At 25.1% G+C, this 23310-nt stretch overlaps 9 protein-coding genes across 9 annotated transcripts; 2 read left to right on the top strand and 7 right to left on the bottom strand.

Annotated features, from left to right (window-relative positions):
• Positions 1 to 33: 33 nt before the first annotated feature.
• On the bottom strand, positions 34 to 2188 carry ABCG30 (uncharacterized protein). Its single transcript, XM_003290400.1, has 3 exons — positions 1922 to 2188; positions 1703 to 1842; positions 34 to 1589 (listed from the first exon to the last, which is right to left on the bottom strand). Exons 1-3 carry the CDS (start codon positions 2130 to 2132, stop codon positions 72 to 74), a joined length of 1869 nt encoding a protein of 622 aa, XP_003290448.1. The 5' UTR covers positions 2133 to 2188; the 3' UTR covers positions 34 to 71.
• Positions 2189 to 3154: 966 nt separating this feature from the next.
• Positions 3155 to 5316, bottom strand: ABCG12 (uncharacterized protein; the record flags this gene model as incomplete). Its single annotated transcript, XM_003290399.1, has 4 exons — positions 3155 to 4266; positions 4333 to 4732; positions 4798 to 4937; positions 5031 to 5316. 4 exons carry the CDS (start codon positions 5314 to 5316, stop codon positions 3155 to 3157), a joined length of 1938 nt encoding a protein of 645 aa, XP_003290447.1.
• A 1090-nt stretch (positions 5317 to 6406) lies between these two features.
• On the top strand, positions 6407 to 6658 carry DICPUDRAFT_37355 (uncharacterized protein; the record flags this gene model as incomplete). Its single annotated transcript, XM_003290408.1, has 1 exon — positions 6407 to 6658. A coding segment is annotated over one exon (252 nt), but the record flags the coding sequence as incomplete, so codon positions are not given.
• A 3809-nt stretch (positions 6659 to 10467) lies between these two features.
• DICPUDRAFT_81177 (uncharacterized protein) lies at positions 10468 to 12773 on the bottom strand (the record flags this gene model as incomplete). Its single annotated transcript, XM_003290398.1, has 3 exons — positions 10468 to 11600; positions 11645 to 11818; positions 12752 to 12773. 3 exons carry the CDS (start codon positions 12771 to 12773, stop codon positions 10468 to 10470), a joined length of 1329 nt encoding a protein of 442 aa, XP_003290446.1.
• A 1389-nt stretch (positions 12774 to 14162) lies between these two features.
• DICPUDRAFT_154966 (uncharacterized protein) lies at positions 14163 to 14510 on the bottom strand (the record flags this gene model as incomplete). Its single annotated transcript, XM_003290397.1, has 1 exon — positions 14163 to 14510. One exon carries the CDS (start codon positions 14508 to 14510, stop codon positions 14163 to 14165), a length of 348 nt encoding a protein of 115 aa, XP_003290445.1.
• Positions 14511 to 14872: 362 nt separating this feature from the next.
• DICPUDRAFT_154965 (uncharacterized protein) lies at positions 14873 to 15103 on the bottom strand (the record flags this gene model as incomplete). Its single annotated transcript, XM_003290396.1, has 1 exon — positions 14873 to 15103. The coding sequence occupies one exon, from the start codon at positions 15101 to 15103 to the stop codon at positions 14873 to 14875; it is 231 nt and encodes a 76-aa protein (XP_003290444.1).
• Positions 15104 to 15730: 627 nt separating this feature from the next.
• Positions 15731 to 16900, bottom strand: DICPUDRAFT_19461 (uncharacterized protein; the record flags this gene model as incomplete). The annotated part of the gene is made up of 2 exons (XM_003290395.1): positions 15731 to 16570; positions 16721 to 16900. Coding segments are annotated over 2 exons (1020 nt in total), but the record flags the coding sequence as incomplete, so codon positions are not given.
• A 479-nt stretch (positions 16901 to 17379) lies between these two features.
• Positions 17380 to 20806, bottom strand: DICPUDRAFT_81174 (uncharacterized protein; the record flags this gene model as incomplete). Its single annotated transcript, XM_003290394.1, has 6 exons — positions 17380 to 17570; positions 17643 to 19336; positions 19418 to 19855; positions 19920 to 20075; positions 20154 to 20601; positions 20704 to 20806. 6 exons carry the CDS (start codon positions 20804 to 20806, stop codon positions 17380 to 17382), a joined length of 3030 nt encoding a protein of 1009 aa, XP_003290442.1.
• Positions 20807 to 21306: 500 nt separating this feature from the next.
• DICPUDRAFT_81173 (uncharacterized protein) lies at positions 21307 to 23234 on the top strand (the record flags this gene model as incomplete). The annotated part of the gene is made up of 2 exons (XM_003290407.1): positions 21307 to 21595; positions 21664 to 23234. The coding sequence occupies 2 exons, from the start codon at positions 21307 to 21309 to the stop codon at positions 23232 to 23234; spliced, it is 1860 nt and encodes a 619-aa protein (XP_003290455.1).
• Between the last annotated feature and the right edge of the window lie 76 nt (positions 23235 to 23310).

Raw genomic sequence — 23310 nt, 5'->3', positions numbered from 1 at the left:
ATAAATAAACTTTTATTCTTTTTTTTTTTTTTTAAATTATATAATTTAAAATATATATACATTTTATCTATTTATCTCTTTTCTCTATTTAAAAAGTGAAGAGCTAAATATGATGTTGTGAAAAAGAAAGCGGTCCATAAAATAACGATACCAAAACTTTGATCTCTTGACCATTCATCAATGCCATAATATTTTAATACTTCATTACCATTTTGGAATTGACATGGAACTACCATGGTTGAATTGACTGGTTGTACACACTCTAGTTCCAAGTCTTTGAATTGAACTTGCATCAATGAGGCAAATGAATAAAATAGTGGATTGATGTAATGTAACCAACCAAAGCTAACTGGTAATTCTTGTACTGGAACAAAGAAGCCTGCGAACAACATAAAGATTACACAAAATCCAGAACCGTAAGCAAAGGTGATATCACTGGCACCGGTCATATTGGCCAATGTACAGATTAAATAGTCTGATAAAAGTTGTACAAAGTAATATACCATCATAGCATAAAAGAAATAGGATGCATCCCAACGTAAACGTGCAAGTAGGTAGCAAATGGCCGCATTGATAATGGCTACAAAGAAAACTACAAAAGACTCTACAGTCACGGTGGCTAGGTAATATGGGAATGAGTGGTATACTTTGGAGGCTCTTTCTGCATTGAATAATGTACGTTGACTGAGGAACAATGAAATAACTGCAAATGGTGTCAAGCAAAGACCAGTGATTAAAAAGAAAATAACACCTATCATTTTTTGAGCATCTTTACTATTTTCTTTTAAATTTGCAAAACAAGCACCAAATAGAAGACCAGTGAAAATTGCTGTTCCGACTCTAGCAAAAAAGTTACCTTGGTTTCTTAAAAAGTCTCTCCATGCTCTTTGTAATAGGATGTAGTATTGATAGGTTATTGGAGTGGCTTTTGGTTTTTCAATGTCAATATGGAGCTGTGAAATTTGATTAATCATTTCATTCTCCCAGGTATCCTGCCATTGTGCGCATATTTCTTCATATCGATCCCCATCACCGATTTCTACTGCGGTATCTAAACAAAAATCTGCTGGGTTCATATTATTTGGACAGGTGTAGCCTAAGTGTTCAAAGTGTTCTAGTATTTTACTACCATTATAAATCATTTTTCCCTTGATAAGAACCATTACTCTATTGAATAATTCAAATATCTGGGATCTTGGTTGATGGATTGATACGATGACTGTGCAGCCTTTAGTCTTTGTAAGATCCAAAAGAGTTTTCATAATTGATAAAGCAGTTACCGAATCAAGACCAGAGGTTGGTTCATCGAGGAAAATCAATGATGGATTTGTAACTAATCCACAACCAATGGAAACTCTACGTTTTTCACCACCAGAAAGGCCTTTTAATATAATACCACCTGGTAAAATACCACCAACTTTTGAATCTCTTCTTTTAGTTAGGCCAACATCTTCAATGACTTGTTCAACTCTTTTTATTTTATCTTCTTCTGATACACCAGGTAATCTTAAATCTGCATAAAACTTTATGGTTTCAAATACAGTGGCAGTCTGTAATAAGATATCCTCTTGAGTAACATAGGAGCAATACTATTTTAATAAAAAAAAAATGTAAAATATGAAATTAATATTTACCCCCAAAATTTTAAATTTTAATAATATAAAATAAATTATAAGTGTTTAATAAAAATAAAATAGCATACCTTTTTATAAGCATCACCAACCTCTTTTCCATTGATCAATAATTTACCAGTTATTTTACCAGTACTTTTACGCTCTGCTAGAATATCAAGTAATGTAGATTTACCACTGCCCGATGGACCCATCAATGCACATAGCTCACCTATAGATCAAAAAAAGTTAGAAAAATTAGTATATTTATTATTAAAAAAAAAAAATTAAAGCTAATTGATTAAACATACCTTTTTCAAAAACGCCGCTTACATTTTTTAAAATAGTTAATTCTTTTTCGATAGTTTGATTGTATTGGCCGGGATTTCCTTCATAATCATCACGTTGTCTGGCTTCAGCTTGTTTTTTTAATTGTTTTTTGTATTTTCTATTTTCTACTTTGTAGGTTATATTTTCAAAGGTTAATTGAACACCTTTATTATTTATAATGTCTAATTCCATTTATTATTGTTATTATAGTTATATTTTTTTTTTTTTTTTTATTGTTTATAGATTGGTGATTGAATAAAAGAATATATGAAATTAAAAAAAAAAAATTGCAATTTAAATTAAAAAAAAAAAATATAGAAAAAATAAAAAATAAAATGTAAAAAATAAAACATTTTTTTATTGTATATATTGGGGTAAATAAAAATGGGAAAAAAATATATACAACATCACATTATATTGTTAAAAAATTAACTATTACCCCAAGAATATACAAATTTGTATATACCTAAAATAATTTTTATTATAAAAAAAAAAAAGTAAATCATTATCATATTTTTTTTTTAAAAAGTATGTTAATGTGTTTGTGTGGTAGTGTTAGTGGATGATGCTTTTAAACTATTATTTTTATTATTTTTATTCTTTTTATAATTTTTATTGTTGATAAAATATTTTTTGTTGGTTATTATATCAATTTGAGTAAAAAAAAAAAATTTGACATATTAAAATCCCACACTTACCACAACATATTTTTTATAAATAGATGGGTGGTAGTGTGAGTAGTTATTAAATTATTATAAAATATGCTATATTTATTTGGGGGTTTAACCACATTTTTTAATTTTTTTTTAAAAAAAATTTTTAAAAAAATATTCTATATATATCATTAATACTTTGAAAAAAAAATAAAACAACACTTTCAATTGGTTATAAATTAAATTAATTTTGATCTAAAAAAAAATAAATCTTGATCATTAAAAAAAAATTTTAAAAAAAACCAATTATTATAAAAGTGTGTGAGACTTAAAACACTTTAAACCAATTTTGAATTTTTTTTTCTTTGGGTGGTGAACTAAAATAGTTTTTATATAGAAGCCAATATTTAAATTTAAGTCGACTTAATTTTAAACAATATAAAAATTTTATATTTTCTATTTTTGGTTTATTTAAAAATAATTTTTAAAAAATTAAATAATTATATTATAATATATCGAATTTTTTAAAAATGATGATGTGTATTTTCTTTTTTTTTTTTTTTATCTCTTTTCTCTATTTAAATAATGTAATGCTAAATATGAGGTTGTGAAAAAGAAAGCAGCCCATAAAATAACGATTCCAAAACTTTCATCTCTTGACCATTCATCAATACCATAGTATGATAAAACTTGATTACCATTATTGAATTGACATGGGATAGTTGAGTTGGCTGGTTGGGAACATTTGATTGGCAAATCTTTAAATTGAACCTGCATTAAAGAAACAAACGAGTAGAATAATGGATTGATATAATGGAGCCATCCAAAGCTAACTGGTAATTCTTGTACTGGTACATAGAAACCGGCAAACAACATAAAGATTACACAAAATCCAGAACCATAGGCAAAAGTCATATCACTTGTACCTGTTAAGTTGGCTAGTGTACAGATTAGGAAATCGGATAACAAATGAACAAAGAAATATATCATCATGGCATAAAAGAAATAAGATGCATCCCAACGTAGATGTGCAATTAAATAACAAATGGTTGCATTTATGAGGGCGACTAGTAATACTACAAAGGTTTCGACAGTGACCATCGCTAGGTAATAAGGGAATGAGTGGTATACTTTAGAGGCTCTTTCTGCATTGAATAATGTACGTTGACTGAGGAACAATGAAATAACTGCAAATGGTGTTAAATTCAAACCAGTGATTAAAAAGAAAATAACACCAATAATCTTTTGTACATCTGCCTCAGTTTCTTTTAGACCTGCAAAACAAGCACCAAATAATAAACCAGTAACAATAGCAGTACCGACTCTAGCAATAAAATTACCTTGGTTTCTTAAAAAATCTTTCCAAGAACGTTTGAGTAGTATATAGTATTGATATGACCATGGTGTAGCCTTTGGTTTCTCCACTGCAATAAATGGTTGTGTAATTTCGTTAACAATTTCGTTTTCCCATATCTTTTGCCATTGTGTACATATTTCATCATAACGATCACCATCTCCAATTTCTACTGCGGCATCTAAACAAAAATCTGCTGGATTCATATTATTTGGACAGGTGTAACCCAATTGTTCGAAATATTGCAATATATTATTACCACTATAAATCATTTTGCCTTTGATGACAACCATTACTTTATTAAATAATTCAAAAATTTCTATAAAGATAAAATATTAGTATATTTTATTTTTAAATTTAAACACCCTATTTAATAAATACATACCTCCACGAGGTTGATGAATACTAGCAATAATAGTACAACCCTTGGTCTTTGTAAGATCTAATAGTGTCTTCATAATTGATAACGCGGTTACCGAATCTAGACCCGAGGTTGGTTCATCAAGGAAAATCAATGATGGATTTGTAACTAGGCCACAACCAATTGATACTCTACGTTTTTCTCCCCCCGATAAACCTTTCATTATAATACCACCTGGTAAAATACCACCAACTTTTGAATCTCTTCTTTTAGTTAGACCAACATCCTCGATGACTTGTTCAACTCTTTTTATTTTTTCTTCTTCGGCCATTTCTGGTAATTTCAAATCTGCATAAAATTTAATTGTTTCAAATACTGTTGCAGTTTGTAATAAAACATCCTCTTGTGTAACATATGAACAAAACTATATTGATATAATATTAATATAAGGTTCAATTTAATAATATCTATAAAAAACTTTATCCATACCTTTTTATAAGCATCACCAACCTCTTTACCATTAATTAATAGTTTACCTGTTATTTTTCCAGTACTCTTACGCTCTGCTAGAATATCAAGTAATGTAGATTTACCACTACCCGATGGACCCATCAATGCACATAGTTCACCTATAATTTAATAAAAAGATGTATTTTTGTTGTTAGTATAAATAATAATATTATTATTTGAAATAATAATACTATTAAAAATAGAATGATTACCTTTTTCAATAACACCACTAACATTATTTAAAATTGTTAATTCTTTTTCGACTTTAATATCTGTAAAGGATGCTGGTTTATTATTACTTTCATAGTCATCATTCTTTTTCTTTCTGGCTTCAGTTTGTTTTTTTAATTGTTTTTTGTATTTTCTATTTTCTACTTTATATGTTATATTTTTAAATGTTAACTGAACACCCTTTGTATTGTTATTATTATTACTATTAAAATTATTATTGCTTATATTTATATTATTTGTACTGTTTGGGATATTGATCAACTCCATTGTTTTTTTTTACACAAAATTATTTAAATAATTTAAATTAAAATAAAATTACTTAAAATAAATATTTATTTTTACAAATATGAATATATTTAAACTATATATTTATTTTTTTTGAATATTAAATTTTTGATGAAAATGGTTAAAAAATAAATAATTTATATTAAAAAAACATTTTATTGAACAAATATTGAAATTAATTTCAATCACAATAATTTTTTTACGTAATTTATACTACTAAACAACTTTCTATTTTTAAAATAATAATTATTCATTTTTTAAAAAATAAAAATAGAATGAGGCATAAACACACTCTTATTTGGTTATGTATAACGAACTAAGATATTTAAAATTCAAAAAAATAAAAAAAAAATAAAAATAAAATAAAAAAAAAATTTTTAAAAAAATAAAAAAAATAAAAAAAACCTGTAATAAAAAAAAAATAATAATAATAATTTGGTGTTTCATTTTTATCACCACCATTCTAAATATTTTATCACCACCATACCAAATTAGGCCCATATTACAATAAAATATCTTTTGATTTCTCACAAATAAAATATTTATTTTAATATAAGGTAATAATTATGTATTTTTTACAATATTAAAACCAAACCATAAAAGATATATCAAATTGGATGGTACTCAAAAAAAAGAGAAACCATTATTTACATTTATTAATTGAAAATTCATCAAATTTCATATAGATTTTCAACCCTGCCCTGGTATTACCCTCATCCCAAATTAGTGAGTATTAATATAGTTATAAATGTATAGTTATAAAACCATATATACAAATAATAAATAAATAAATAAATATAAGTGGAAATTAAAAAAATAAAGTGAAGTTTTATCAAAATTTTTTTTTTATGTGTGGGTGAGCGGAGTTTTTACCGTTAAAATATTGTTTAGTAATAAATATGGTGGTCTTTTTATTAATCTCATATAATAATCATTTTTTATAATTCAACCAATATTAATTTTTTTTATATTAATCTTAGCATCCAGATTGATTTTTTAAAAAAATAAAAAAATACAAAATTTTTTTTATTTAAATTTTGTTATAAAACAACACACCAATAATAATTCTATAGTAAAAACATCAAAAATGGATAATAGTAATAATTATAATGATAAATTATTTTTTCGAGTTTGGAGGAATCAATATTTGTTAAGATTAATATTTCATTTCATTCATACAGTAGAATGGGTCAAACCTGTAGATTATAGGTACATTGGCTTTTCTTTTAGAAAAAAGTTCAAAAATATAACAACAATGGAGAGTTTGATAGATAAAAAATTATTTCAGTTACTAAAATGCAAGTTAGAAGCTAAAGAATTTATTAGAATCAAGGGTTCCAGATTTAATTTTTATTTAAATTCTATTATCAAGTATGATAGAGATTTGGCAAAGGATATTTTCAAACTACTATTAAAATCAAATTCAATTAGAAATAATGATTTTTTAACAAATGAATTACATTTAATTGATGAGGAATTTATTCAAATTGCAGTAAATGAACCATTTTCAATTCAGGTGTTCCCATCAACATTAAAAAAAGCTTTCAATAACTCAAAAATGTCTCAGATTAGAATACTATTGGATTCATTTCTTAATATTGGTAATAATGGTTTAAAAAGAAATAGAGATCAGTATGAGATTGACCAAGAATCACTACCACCAACAACAACAACAGCAACAACCACAACATCACCACTTCCAACCACAACAATAATTTCAACACCAATATCAAAATGGAGTAATAGCAGTATTAAATTGATTAATAAATTTAAAAAAAATATTTTTCAGTTTGTCTTTAAAAATGTCACTAACTTATTTCAACTTGATATTACATTAGAGATTATTTTCAGTGACCCAAAATATTTCATTGTATCAAAAAAACCACCTTTTTTCAAAAATAAAATTAATATAGAAGATATAGTATTCAGAATATTGTCTATAGAGAATCAAAACCAATTTTTAGATAGGGGATTGTACTTTATCTCAGAATCAGATCTTTGTTGTGACTATCCAGCAACATTAAGTAAAATAATCAACGATAACAAGGATATAGACAGGATAATAAAGTTATCAAATCATATTAATAATCATAGAAAAAGCCATAAAGAAGCTCCACTAAAGTTTTGCCAATTCGAACCTCTTTTGTTAGCCGATTTAAATAATTTAAAACGATTTTCAATAAATAATAGAAATAACTGGAAAGGACTAATAATTGAAGATTTTAGAGAACCTTGGCTTTTAGATTGTGATAATAAATTTATCAAATATTATTTTGAAAATCAACAAGATCTTAGCTATATCAGTACATTTTTAGAAAATATAATATTCAAATCAATTTTTAATAAATCTATTTTTAAAAAAGAGGAGCTATGTCAATTAATAGAATCTCTATCAAGTTTTTATAACAATAATGAATATTTATCCCTATGGTCTGAAATTATTAAAGAAACCAGGGCTACGAGTCTACCTGCTGTCTTTTATTCCATCGAAGGAGATGACGTAGTTCGAATGACTGATGATAATGGAAATAATTACCCTCAATTTGCAGTTAAAGATATGCAACAAATTGATAAAATTTCAGAATATTTAAAATTATTTTCCATAAAAAACAATCGTACTGGGTTCATTTTTAACGATAGTCAATTATTACAGTATGCAGCCAAAAATAGTGTGGTATGTCGCCATACAGATAATTTTAGTTTAGAATATCCTCTCTGCAAAGCTATCCAAAACTTTAACTTAAAAGAAATTGAAGCCATTTTTAAACTTGATTCAGTTGATTGGGACTATTCGTTGGCCAATTATTATCAAAAGAAACTTAAACCAATACCATTGTCAAATATTGATATACAAGAGATTGTTGAAACTGTAAAGAATTTTTTTTTAATGGATTGTGAAGAGGGGGTTTTTGTATGTTTGGATTCAGTACCAGAGGGAATTAGTGAAAATACTGAATACTGTTGTATGATAGCCGGGGTACTAAAGCAACAAAGAGGTACAGATTCTTTAACACGTTTATCAAAGCTATTCGCTTTGGCTATTGCAAGACAATCAATAAAAGTGATCAAGATTTTTCTAAGTGAAAATCAAAAAATATTTATTACAGATTTAAACCCTGGTGTTATTCATGATGAACTCAAAAATTTTAAAGACTACAATCTCCCATTGTTCTGTTTTTTTGAAGAAGAAGATTGTCCTAGGACCGAATTTAAAACACCAGATTATGATATAATTGATATAGATCTAGTAATAGAAGCCATTCATTTATTAATTAATAAGTTTGAAAAACAACAGCAGCAAAACTTTATACATTCCCAAGAAAGCAGTATTTTAAATTCAAGTGTCAATATTTTATTCAAAATATTAATTCAAAGTGGGGGCAAAGTACCAATAGAAAAGATTAAATCAGCTTATCATTACATCAATAGCTCTGGTGTTGTCGTTGTTCAACAATCATCATTATTTTCAATCTATTACCTTTCAAATAAATCACCATTGCTCACTAACTATTTTACTTATATACCCTGCTATAAAGAACTGATAGATCCAATAGATGAATATTTAGATTACTATATTGTAGATTCTACAGTGAAACCAGATTTTACCCCAGATTACCTCCAAAATTTTAATTTAGCCAACTTTATAAAGCCAGAGGATTTTACATTCGAATATATATTTGGCAATAGCCAATACAATGGAAATGATGGTGCATCATTGGCCGATATTTTCGAAAAACTTTTCAATTCATTTCTTCCATTTTTTGATAAAGGTATTAAGACTATAAAAAACTCAAATATGGAAAAATTCCTCAATCAATCATTCGCAGTCCTACTCCACCTTAAAAGAAATGATTTACTATTAAGCTATATTCTTAAGTTTGCATGTGATTACCGTTTTCATTTATTTAACTATATTACCGATGCCATCCTCAACACTGAAGACCACGATCTAATTTCAACAATATTAAGTACCCACCGCTATTTATTTAAGGATTCATTAGAAAATATAGGTACTATGGACCTTTTGGTACGATATTGCATCAAAAACAAAATCGAAATTAATTCGATTTCGATAAATTTTGGATGTAAGTCCCCATATATTGCATCAATTTTTCATCACAAATTGTTTGGTGTTGGTGCAGAAAAATACCATAATTCCTTGTGCATGATTACCCCCTATCATTTCCCAATGGAGTTATATTTATTCCTACACCGAACCTATCCAATAATACAATTATCACAAGTTGTAATTTTGGAAGCTATCCAAAAAAGAAAAATCAATTGTATAAAAACATTATATCAAAATAATTTAATCAAGAAAAATAATTACTTGTTATCCTATTTAAAAAAACTATTATTAGATGATGATGATTATCAATATGTTAACTGGATAGATTTAAATTAAACATTGTAAAAAATATTTGAAATAAATAAATAAATAATACCATTAAATATTCTTATCCATATAAAATACTTTTATTTCACTGTTTGTGTAATTTTTTTATTATTTAACATACAATTATACATCAACTATTTTGAAACCGTTAATCTATTTTCGATTTAAAAACAATTAATATTCTCTTGCTATTTTTCATCCTTGTTTTCCCTTTTAAATTCAAAATAGATCTCCTCGAAAAATGGTATGAAATTTTTACTTTAAAAAAATATAGTCAAGGCCACTATTTGTCCTGTTTATAAAAATAATTAATAGTTGGGTGAACATTGTAAATTTCTCCGTAGATTTATTACCACTTTATTTACATTTTCACAACCTAGTTTATGAATTATGGTAGTTTAGTTGTGTATTTACCCTATACTTTTTTTTTTTTTTTTTTTTTTCAATACAAAAAAAAAATTTATTTTTAAATTATAGCGAAAATTAGTGTTATAAATATTGGATCTTTAATTTTTAAAGAAAAAATAATAATGTAAATACTATATTCCCTCATTTTATATTTAAAAAAAAGGTTTTAATAAAAAAAAAAAAGAAATTATTAATAAAAAAAATTTTCAAATATTGGGAAAATAAATTTCTACTTTAAGATAATAATTTTAATTTTTTATAAAGCATTTATTAATAATATTTTTATCACTTATTTTATAAATATTTTTATTCTAAATATTAATAAAAATTTAAATTAATCTCTTTAATTTAAATAAAGTTATTGAATTTGTTTTCCTTCTATAAATTGAAACAAGAACAACTACTACTGCAAAAGCAACAACTGGTACTACAACACAAAGTGCAATTTTCCAAGATTCGAATTTTTTACCACAACTACCACTGATTGTAGGATTACCATTGATTAATACACCAAAATTTGGATCAATAATTACTGATTTTTTAAAATTAGAAATTAAAATCGCTGAATAAACATTTTGAATACTTTTTTTTTTATCTGAATCTTTTTTTGAATCATCTATCGATACCGATGGAATACCCTTTGACTCTTCCTCTGTTAAAACCTTTATATCACTTTTAATAACTCTATCATCAATTTTCATACGATTGCTGAATGTACCAACCAAAGTTTGACCATTAACAAGAGTTAGTTTGACTGATCTAATAGAATCACCATACATCTGAACACTTTGCTTGCCAGTTTGGTAACCACATTGTTCTGTTGAAATTTGAGTTTGGAATATTAATTGCAATGAATTTACCGAACTATGGAAATTCCAGTTACTAATTTCAACTTGGTACTTTACGGAATTTGGTAAAAGACTGATTTTATCTCCATAGAAATCATAAATCATTTCTTGATCTTCATTTGAATTAATTGTTAAAAGTACTTTAATTACTGCATTGTTACCTAATGTAGTATTGAATAGTTGCTCAGTGTTTTCATTTGCAATATTCTCTAATTTCCAAGTTGATGTGGTTAAATTATAAACCTTTATTACATTATTTATAATATCTATCTCTCTTATTTGTGCTAAACCAATGTCAAATTTAGAATCTTTAGTTTCAATAATGGATGTGATATTATCGATTATGGGTGGATTTATTTGGCCATTTTTTATTATGGAGCAGTCGAAACTAGAGTTCCCCTTTTTACTGTTACATTTTCTAGTTTCTTCAATACAAGTGCCATTTCCTGAACATACTTGACCATTAAAACTTTTACTTAAAACACATTCATCAATTGAATACATAAAAACATCACCACTACCAACTGAATTAGAATTAGGAATATTATTTGGGCAGGATACAGTAACTCTATGGGTTTTTGTTAAACCATCAACATCAGAGTTAAAACTGCATACTATTATACCTGAAATATATCTGTTGACTTTACTGTACAATCACTCCCACCAATTGTAACGTTTGGGTAAAAACAAAAAGATTCGCCTTTAATAGTAATATCCTTGGGTGTACCATAAAAAGATGGAGATGCACTTAAAACAGATGGTGGAAGATAAAGATCAATATAGTTCCATGTCAAAGCATTAATTATTTTTTTTTTTTGTAGTTCTTTTTGTTCTAAAAAAAAAAATAGTCAACAATGTATAATAGTGTGAAAACACAATTAAACAACAGTTAAATTACATTTATTAGAATATTACATAATTTTCGTTTTTTTTCCACCTGTTTTTTTTTTTTTTTTTCAAATTTTTTTTATTTTTTATTAAAAAATTTTTTTTTTTTTTTTTTTTAAAGATTATTAATAAACTGGTTTTTTAATTATTTTTATTTAAAAAAGCAGTATTTAATAAAACAGTATTTTATTAAATGAAATATATAAATTCAAAAAAAAAAAAAAAAAAAATTATGTGTCATTAAAACCGGTTTTTTTCATTTATTTTAATATAAAATAAAAGAATTTAATTAAATTTATTCAAAAAAAATAATTTTTTTTTTTTTTTATATGAATTTTTACAATTTTTTCGATTTTTAAATTTTTTTTATAAGAATTTTTACAATTTTTTCTCTATTTTTAGTTTTTTTTTTGATTTTCTATAGCCTCTGTAGTTTTAAAAAAAGTCAAAATAGGCGCACTGTGGGGGGGATGGTTGGGCCGGACTATTTTTTTTTTTTTTTATAGCCGGACTATGACTATGTAGAGACCCTACTTGTTTTTGAAAATTATTAAAATTAAATATGAAGAATGAAAAATTTTTAAATATTTGAAATAAATAAGCCTCTTTCTTACTTTATTACAAAAACCTTAATTAATTGTTGTTTCTTAGTTTTTATAAAATAAAATTTTTTTAAAATATATAAATCTTTTTTTTTTTTGAAAGGGAAATGAAATTTTTTTAAATAATAATTAGATATAAAGATTTTATATTCAAATTAAAGATCAACAATTGATTTGTATAGGTTTTTTGTTATAAATAAATAACATTTACACACTAAATACCTTATGCATCCTTTTTTTTTTAAAAATTTTTTTTTTTCTTACATTTGATTTACTGAACATTCGGATTGAGAACATTTAAGTATCTTATGGCCATTGATTATCTATTATATATAAATCGGGGCTTAAAGGTTGTATTTCATCAATTGAAATTTTGAATTTTCAGTTTTACTCCCTAATCATATTTGGTGAATAATATTAGAAATTCTCATGACAATTTTCGTGAACTTTCTCAGGTACCTGTAACGTATCTGCATAGTAACCCAGATTTGGTTGTGTATCATTTATTATTATATCAATATAGAGATTAGAATATAATCCCTATGAAAGATGATCTTAATTTTTAGGAACATAATACAAAATTTTCCCCAAAACATTACATTATCTCCACCTTTTCTAACACTTGTTTAAGTATTTGAATCTAGTAAAACATAAGATTCATAGACCCATGATCTTATATAATGGTATTTATCAAATTATTGAAACCTAACTTCATCCATAAACATATGATTTTCCCGTTGGTCTAAATTCCAGTTTTTATGTCAAATCCAAAACTATATCTTTTTCTTCTTTTAACTTCGGATAATCGAGGTTTCATGAATTTCTTTTTATAAACAATGTTATTCCTATGCAATACGTTTCTAACTAACCAGTCTAATCTGGTGTGGCCATTTGTTGAATAATACCAAACCACTGTTAATTTCACATTCTTCAGCTCTCCATTCAAAAATTTGAAACAAAATAAACGTTCATCTCTTTCATGAATCTTTTTTCTCTTCCAAAACGTTGGTGGTCATTGATTGAACCTGTTTGTTCATATCTTTGAATTATTTTTGCCACTTTTGTTTTGTGGACACCCAATTTTTTTGTAATTTTACTATTTGAGTAATGGTCTCTGATTTTGTATGATAATATTGAGTATCGAAGTTCATCACTTAACCTCATTTTGTTTATTTTCTAGAAATTATTTTTGCACTATTTTCAGTTTGTAAAAATTTAAAATGATATAAAAAAAATTTTAAAATTTCAAAAATTAAAAAAAAAGAGATAAAAATATAAATTTATTTTTTTAATTTTTTTTTTTTTACCCATATTTCCCACACTTTTTTTATTACCATTATTTATTAATTTTCCTCGGGCACTGTAATAATAAAAAACGAACTTTTTCTTCTTCAACAATACCTGGGCACATTCCTATTTCTTTTGGTTTACCAGAGGTGGGTGGACATTTATAGAAAGTGAAGATAAACTCTTTAAAATTTTCTTTGGTAGAATGTGTGATTAACGATAACATCTCTGCTGAGGTAAATAAATCACAAGCTTTAAATGAGTGGTTATATGTAATGGCTGATTTTAACTTGTTTATTGTATCATCCAAAGAACTATTAAAATCAACTCTTTCTTTGTCTAAAGTTTGAGTAAGATGTTTTTTTTTTTTTGTAGTATTAATATTTCATTTTTATTTTGTTAGTCTAATTTTTGATATTTTAGTATTGTTTGGTATTGTTCCGATTTCTCTTTTTGTAGTTGTTGTAGTTGTTGGTTTTTTTCTTTTAATGTCTGTTGATGTTGTTCCGATTGCTTTTGATGAAGTTGTTGTAGTTGTTGTAATTGTTGTAATATTTGGTCTTTTTCTTTTAGTAATTGTTGATGTTGTTGGTCCTTTTCTTTTAGTTTTTGTTCAAATTGTTGGTCTTTTTCTATTAATGTTTGTTGATTTTGCTGTAATTGTAATTCTTGTTGTTTTTGTAATTCGAATATTTCTATCGAATCTTGTTGTGATTCAAAAGGCCAAATATCACATAAAGTAAACATCACAACAATTAATACAAATTATTATCACAATTTATATATTATACCTTTTTATCATACTTTTAATTTTTTTACAAACTGAATCTTTGATCTTGCTATAGACTTGATTTTTTGCAATAAATTTAAATTTTTTTATCAACCAAATATAATTTTATCTTATGTATTAAAACTATCACAATTAAAAAAAATTTATTAAAAGAAAAAACTAAAACAAGAGTTTAATAATAAAACAATTAAAAAGAGTATAATAATAAAAAATAAAAATAAAAATAATAACATTAATAGCAAACATTCTTTTATTAGTTTTTAATAAATTTTATTTATTTTTTTAAAAAAAAAAAAAAATTGATAGAGGATTCATATAATTACGTATCTTCTATTTTATTATTTTCAAGGGAGAGATCACCATTTTTATCTTTTTGGACCACATCTATTTGAGATTCCTTTTTTTCAGAGCTTATAAATAAATGAACATCTTCACCACTCAAAATCTTTTGATCTTGGGGTTTTTGGCTTGGGTCACAATCAAATTGTTGTTGCTGAAAAACATTGGGCCCTTGACAACCATCCATTAATTTTTTCAATTCTTGGTTCATTTTTTCAATTATTTTATCTATTTCTTTTCTTTCCCAATATTCCATGAATAAATCATAAATAATTATTTTATATTTTTTTATCCCTTTTAAAAAATTATTTTCAATTAAAATTTTTTTTTTTTATTTTTATATTAAAATTTTTTTTTTTTTTGATTAAAAAAATTCAACTTTTTTTTTTTTAAATCAATGTTTTAAAACGTTTGTATCTCTTTTTTAAAAAACCAATTTCTAAAAATACACTATATTGAAATTTTAAAAATAGAATAAATAAAAAAAAAATTTGGTGAATTATATTGAAGTATTGGAGTGTGTTGTGGGTGGACAGGTATGAATAAATTCATGTTTAGTGTTTATTTTATTTTTATATAAACCTTTAATACATAGAGAAATATAAAGATTGTTTTTTTTTGTTTTATTTTTTTTGTTTTAAATTTTATAAAGAAAAATATGAATATGAAACTAAAAATTAAATCTATATATAGACTCAAATTTATTTTTGTATTATTTTATTGATTGATTTAGGTAAATCTGAAATTGGAAATTCATAATTTTTCCCAATTATTAAAGTATTAAGAGATTTTGGTAAAACAATTGGAATAAAATGGAGTCGCTATTAAAGCAATATCCAAACTCTAGATAATGTAAATTTTGTGGGAGTGTATTGGGCAGTATAGGTTGATCAAAGCAATAACCTAACTCGAGTTTTGTTAATGAGTCTGGCAAACCTTTAAGTGCTTGGTTGAATATATAGTTGAATTTAATATGCTCTACACCTTTTGGAATGTTTGTTTCTTCTAATTTTAAATTGTAATGGAACCCAAATGTAATACTTTTTAATGAGTTTGGTAACGAACCTGGGAGTATTTTGTTATTAAATCTTGACCCAAAAACAATCGTCTTTAAATTCGATGTCTTAATATCTTTAAAAAAACTACCATCAATAGGTTGGTTGTATGAATTTGAAAACTCTAAATACTCTACTGATGACGGAATGCAATTGGGTGGTATTTTTTCATTTTTGAAATTATCAAAAACAAGATGCTTAACTGAATTAGGAATTGAGTCGATAGTTAAGTATTCAATACTTGTGTTTATTGCTAAAACAGTTACAGATGGAGGAATTACATTGGGTTTATGAGGTTGGTCAAAACCCACCTCAAGATTTGTGACGGATGGAGGAATTGATCCATATTCAAGTGGATGACAAATATTGGTAATTAGCAATGTATGAACTGATGGGGGAATAACATTGACATCATATCTTTGCGTACTATTATATGAAATGAAATGCAATATTTCTACTGAATTTGGTATTATATATGGCACAATTTGAACATCGTTGTTATTAAATTGATTCCTAAAAGTTAGTTTCTTTACTCGGTTTGGAATTGAACCTGGTTCTAAACCACAATTACTTCCTATTGAGAGATGGGTAATCGATTTCGGTAGTACACCACTTTTTATCAACTTTGAACTTATTTCTAATTTTAATTTCTCTACAGTTGGAGGAATACACCACGAGTCTAATTCAGTAACATCTTTATAATAATAACCTGTATTGCTTTCATTGAATTGACTCTTTAATTGAATGTTGTTTTTAAAATCGTTATCTGAAACCAGATTCATCGAAATTAAATGAACATCTAATAAAAAATCTTTATATTTAAAATTGCATAATGTATTTAAATTAAATACAAAATTTGAATTACTTGAATAATTATATACCAATCTAAATAGTTTTAATCTTTTTAATATTTCTGATTTAATATAAAAATTTCTCCATATCTTTTTTAAAAACAAATCACCATTACTACAATCTTTATTTTTATTTGTATTATTATTATTTTTATTATTTTCTTGATTTATTATTTTAAATAAATAATTTTCATTATTAAAAAAAATCATTATTTAAAATTGTAAAATGATTAAATTTTTATTTATATATTTATTTATATTATTTTAAAATTTTTTTTTTTATTTATATATTTATTTATATGATTATATTTTTATTAATATGATTTATATTTGTTTTTATATTATGATTAAAAAAAAAAAAAAAAAAAGTGGTTGTAAAAAAACAAATAATTTTTAATTTTTTTAAAAAAATTAAAAAAATAAATATAAAAAGGTTTTTATATTATGATTAAAAAAAAAAAAAAAAAGTGGTGATAAGGGGGTAAAACACAGATGTGAATGTGATGAGTTTGAATGATTAAAATTTGTATTTATTTTTAATTATTAATTTATAATAAAAGGTTCGATTTTTTTTTTTTTTTTTAATATTTTCTACCAAAGAAACTGGATAATTTCATTTTTAAGAGAGCAGATCCTTGTTTGTGTTTTATTAAAAGGACTGTGGTTACTATTAAAGCAACCCCTACAACTGGTACAACGATGGCTACTGGTAAAATATAACTTTTAGATTTGCATGAAGATTTGTAATCTGATGATAATAATACAGAGAAATCTATAAAATTTAAAAAATTATTAATATTTTGAATTTTAAAACTATTTAATTTTAAAAAAAAAAAAAACTTACCTGGATCAATGATACAGTTTATGCAATGTGGTAAATTTAAACTTAAAGTTAATGATGAGCTGGATTGATGAATAATTTTAGTGTTCATAAAATTGGGTCTATCATCTGAAAGAATGTGGTCAATGATTCTTGAATACAACTTCTTTCCATCCTTTTTGATGGTTATGAAATTGGTGTTGTTGGAGTCGATATTTACTGATTTATCATTACATTCATTGTTATTTTCATTGGTGTTATCGAGTAAACTTACTGATGATTCTAAAATTAATTGCAATGTGTTTAATGTGCTTTGGTACTTGTAATTGGTAATTTCTACTCTAGTTTTAACAGAGTCTTTTTCTAATGTAAAATCTACACCGGCAAAGGACATTGGTTTTCTCGAGTCTGATTTTTCTACATAGTATACAATGGATGAATTGTCAAATAAAACTTGAGAGAATTTCCAAGTATTTTGATTTTCATTCTTTTCAGTATCCCAGTTGGTTTTTAGTGAAAAATTTCTTACTACATTACCAATTAAGTCAGTTTCGAGTAATCGGACAATAGAGATATCGAAATTGGTTTTTTGATTATTGATTGAGATGGAACCTGAATCCTCACCTACTGTTAGATTTGATTTTGGTAATTCATTATCATCGGTAGTTTTTGAAGCACAATCAAATCCGAAATAACCATCATAACATTGGCATTCACCTTTAGAACATACACCATTTTTTGAGCAACCATTTGGACATGGCTTTGTTTGCAATGGATATGAATAATAGTCTTTGCCGATCCACACCTTTTGATTCTGAGTGATGTTTAATGAAACTATACCTGAACCGCCATAATTAAATGTACAGATAATGGTTGTACTATTATTTTCTTGGGGATCACATTTTTTATCACCAATGGCAATAGACAAACCCTGATGGGTATCACCAAACCAACCTTTAATGGTAGCAATACTTTTATTATCGGTATCTGGTTTAGCAATGTAAATGGATGAAGCATAGTGGTCATTTGTCGATACTGGATCTAACATTATGCCAGAGACTTGATCTACCATTTTAACAAATACTGTTAAATTTCTGCTAAGACCATCATAGTTGGCAACATGGCAATTAATTTGAGAAAATGTTGATGTTTGAATATTACAATCATTACCACCAATTTGAACATAGAGAGCACTTCTATTGTTTGAAAAATATCTTCCTTGCAATGTGAATGATCCTTCATTATCGTTGTTTATAATATTTTCAATCTCAGGAGCAATTTGATTATTAACTACAACATCAATATATATGGGTGGTACAGTGTTTATATAATTTATGGTAAAGGATGTATAATTGCTTAAAGTTGTTTGGAATTGAATTAAATTATTTGGAAGAATAGAAATTGATTTTGAAATTGCGACACTAGAGCCATCTGAATAAACTTTGAAATTTGATGCACTGAATCCAATATCCTCACCATATAAAATATAATTTCCTCCACCTAAAGTTTCGGCATTTAAAATTATCGTGGTGCAAGGTGGTTTTGGTGATACATTGGTAAAATTGTTAAACATTAAACTTAAATCACCTAAAATGTCGGAATGGCAAGTAAAACATGATGGAACTTCACCACTGAAACTATTGTTCATAAAAAAAAAATTTTCGATCATACAATATGATTTATCTATGGTTCCAGTTAATTGATTATGAATCAAACTCCTACATTTTATAAAATAAAATTTTTGTTAATTTTTATTAAATATTTTCAAATAATAATAATTTTATACTAAATTCACTTACAATGTTTTTAATCCATATTCTTTTTTATATACTGGGAGTCCACCAGTCATTAAATTATCTGCTAAAATGATTTTGGTAATGTTTGAACCAAATGAGTCATATGGCGGAATATTTTTAATATTTCCATTTGAAAATGAAAAAGATGAATATCTTGATGGGAAGTCGGTAAATGGAACTTTTTGGTCAATATGAAAATCTCTTCCCACAAGAGAAAAAGAAATTTCGGATGCACTTTGGAAACTAGCTAAACTAATTAAACTATTTGGTTTAAGAAATTTTGAACCTAAAGAGAAACTATTAAAAACGTTATTAGATGGAAATTCTGGAAATGCCAATAACGGTGATGAGTAACTTGTTATCGAGAGAGATTTAATATTTGTATATGTTGATAATTTAGAAAAGGAGTCAACTTGGAAATTTGGATATAAATAAAGTGTACTAAAAATAATTAAATTATTAATAAAAGATACAAAAAAAACAAAAACAATATTAATAACATTACCATGAATTTAAAGTAAATCTACTTAAATCTGGAAGAACAGAAACAGGTGAAATAAAAATTTTGGTTTTTGGATCAGTTGAGACATCATTGGTATACTCTATGAAATCTATATCAGAGCTACCAAATTCTCTTTGATCTAATTGTAAAATAATAAAACTATTTAAAAATAATAAAAAAAAAAATAAAGTGTTAAAAAAAAATTTTAAAAAAAAAAATTAAATGGATTGTACTTACAAATTATTAACTTGTGCAACTTGTGATAAAGAATATGTTTTGCTAATATTTGGATATAGAGCTCCGATATAAAATTGATTAAAATTTTTGAAAGTACCAGTCCCAAAGTTTAAAATTGTTGGACTGTCAAGTGATGAAAATGATATGGATCGGCCAGTAGTAAAAGCATTATTTATGAAATTATCCTCAAATCTTAGTTTTTCAAATGAAAAACTATAAATATTACTAAAACAGCTAAAATCTGAACTGGTTAATGGTAAATCTGGAACAGTTGAAAGTTTTAATATAATTGAAGTAACTTGCTGGTATACACAGTTGAAAGAAGCTTTTTGATAGGACAATGAGGTGCAAAAATCATATTTTCCCGTTACGTTATCATATTTAAAATAATTTAATTTATCCTCATGTACTGGGAAATATCGGTTAATAATATTATATGCACAATTATCTTTTAATAATTTTTAAAAAAAAAAAATGGTTAGAATATTTTTAAAATAAAAAAAAAAAAATTAAAAAAAAAAAAATGTGGAGAATAGGAAAATAGACATACATTCGGTTTCATTTAAAACTTCACCATTTGAAAATAAAATATTATTATTACTATATATTACAAAAACAAAAAACAATAATAAAGTGTAAGATAGAGAACCCATCTTAACTTTTTATTTTTGTGTGTGTGTTGGAAATGAAAATATTATAAAAATAAAAAAATAAAAATAAAAAATAAATTTTATAAAAAAATTTAAAAAAATTAAAAAAATTAAAAAAATTAAAAAATTTTTAAAAAATAACTTTCAACTTAATGTTTGCAACCATTAAAACCTGCTCCTGGTTTCCCAAAGATCCGAATATCTCAAAAAATAATTTAAAAAAAAAAAAATAAAAAATAAAAAAAAAAGGGTAAAACAAATTTATATCTATATAGTAACCAAAAACTAAAAAGAGTGAAACAAAAATAAAAAAGAGTTAAACAAAATGGGTAAAAATTTTAATACTTAGCATTCCTAAATCTTAAAGCAAATTTTTATAAAAAAAAAAAAAATTAAAAAAATTTAAAAAATAAAAAAAATAAAAAAATTAAAAAAATTGAAAATTTTTTTATTTTTACACCACTTCATTTTTCCACTAAATCTAATTAAGTTTTTTTATAACAATGGTTGGGTTTATAAAAATTAAAAATTATTCAGTCAATAAATATATTTCATATACTATAAATATAGTTGTAATAATTTTTATATTATTATCAATTTTTATAACCCCAGAACCATTAAAAAAAAACAATGTAGAGAATCTTTCGAATAGATTAAAAGATATTTCATTTCTTGACTTATCACCAGATATCAATCATGGATACACAATGTTATCAAAATTAATACCAAAAGTATCAGATTCTTTAAATGGATTGTATTCTCATACTATTAAAGACCAAATTATTTCAGAGAGTAAGTAAATCTTTAGAAATAAAAAAATAAAATCTAACAATTATTAATAAAATTTCTTTTGACTATAGTTGAAAAATTAGATGCATTAATTGAAAAATCTATTGATAAATCCGATATCAAAAGAAAAAAATTTTTGAAAAATTTAAAAAAACCTATTTTAACAATAAAAGATTCTTTGGTTGGATATCAGCTTCAAAACATCGAGTATATGAAAGAAAGGTTTCATAAAGGTGTTGAAAAAGCTTTAAAGGAAATACCAAAAAGGGAAAATCTTATTGAAAAACTCTATAACGAAATTCCTCAAAGTATTCATTTCTTATTATGTAGCATTGGTATAAAATTATTTTTTTCTGTTATTTTTATCGTGGTGGCTTTCCAGTTGGCAATTACAATTGTAGATAATGATTACCCAAATATAAAATACCTTTATCTTACTTTTTGTATAGTGTATTTTATTATTTCAATACAACTCAACCACAGATCAGCTATTTTATTTCAATTTTCATCTGGGATGTTACCACTCTTCTATTTTAGATTTAAAAACAATAAAAAAATACTAGGTATACTTGCTGTTATCACTGCTCTCCTTTTAAATTTTTATAAATTAGATCTCTTTGAAAAATGGTATGATAGTTTAACTTACAAAGAAGATTTAACCAAAGCCACTGTTTGTCCAATAGTGTCATTCCAACTATTGAAGTTTCATAATGATAAATTTTATGTTCCAGAATTCACTTCCAACTTGTTGAAAGATTTAACATCACCGCTTTATATCCATTCGGAAATTGGTAGCTATATTTACAAAACTACAAGATCAAGTTTATATACAATAATGTTGCTAAAAGAAGAGATTAAAAACAGTTGCGATATTAACTTTTCTCCAATGAATCCTTTTGCATCAAATATATTGGGCACGGATTATAGATTGACACATGGAATTTGGGCCTATCAGGTTAAAATATCAGATATTAATTTAGAAAACCTATCGTCAGATTTAAAAATTTCTTTAGAACGACTAAATCCCGATGGTACAATAATATTTCTGGATAGTGAAAACTATGATGATAAAGCGAACCAAGAAGACATGGTAATTATCGAAGATATTTTAATATCAATTGTATCCTCGTTTTCATATTCAGAGTATTTCCGATATCCTCAAGATTTAAACACTTTTTTTGGTATAAAACCATCTCCAATAGAAAAATTATATGCACTTGTCAATGGAAAATTTAGTTCCCCTTTAATATTTTCGTCAGATTCTTTCGAAAGGAATCTTTGGCTATATTCCATAGCTAAAGGTGAAATAGATCTTGAACCCTTTGAAATATTCTATTCCAATTTAAATGAAGATAAAACTGGAGAATACGACAAAAATGTTAAAATAATCAAAAATGATTGGGGTAAAAACATCAACTCTTCAGTAATATTACCTGCAACCTCAGAAGAATTCAAACTATTCCAAAAACTTCCCTTTTCTTCCACTATACCCGAACTTAGTATAACCTACTCCAACTCAAATCATACCTTACCCAAGGTTATAAATAACCTATCAATTAAATTTTACAAAGAAAAAGAACTCAATGGATCCGATATTTTAAACATCATAAATGATACTTTGGAATTTTTCCAAAAAAAATAAAATAAATGTCATAATTATATTTTTTAAAAAAAAAAACAAATTCTTTTTTACTTTAATTTTTTTATATAAATTTTTT

This window comes from Dictyostelium purpureum (genome assembly GCF_000190715.1).
Source record: "Dictyostelium purpureum unplaced genomic scaffold DICPUscaffold_223, whole genome shotgun sequence".
Lineage (NCBI taxonomy): Eukaryota > Evosea > Eumycetozoa > Dictyosteliales > Dictyosteliaceae > Dictyostelium > Dictyostelium purpureum.
Note: the sequence above shows the minus strand (reverse complement) of the source record. Positions and strands in the feature narration are given on the sequence as shown.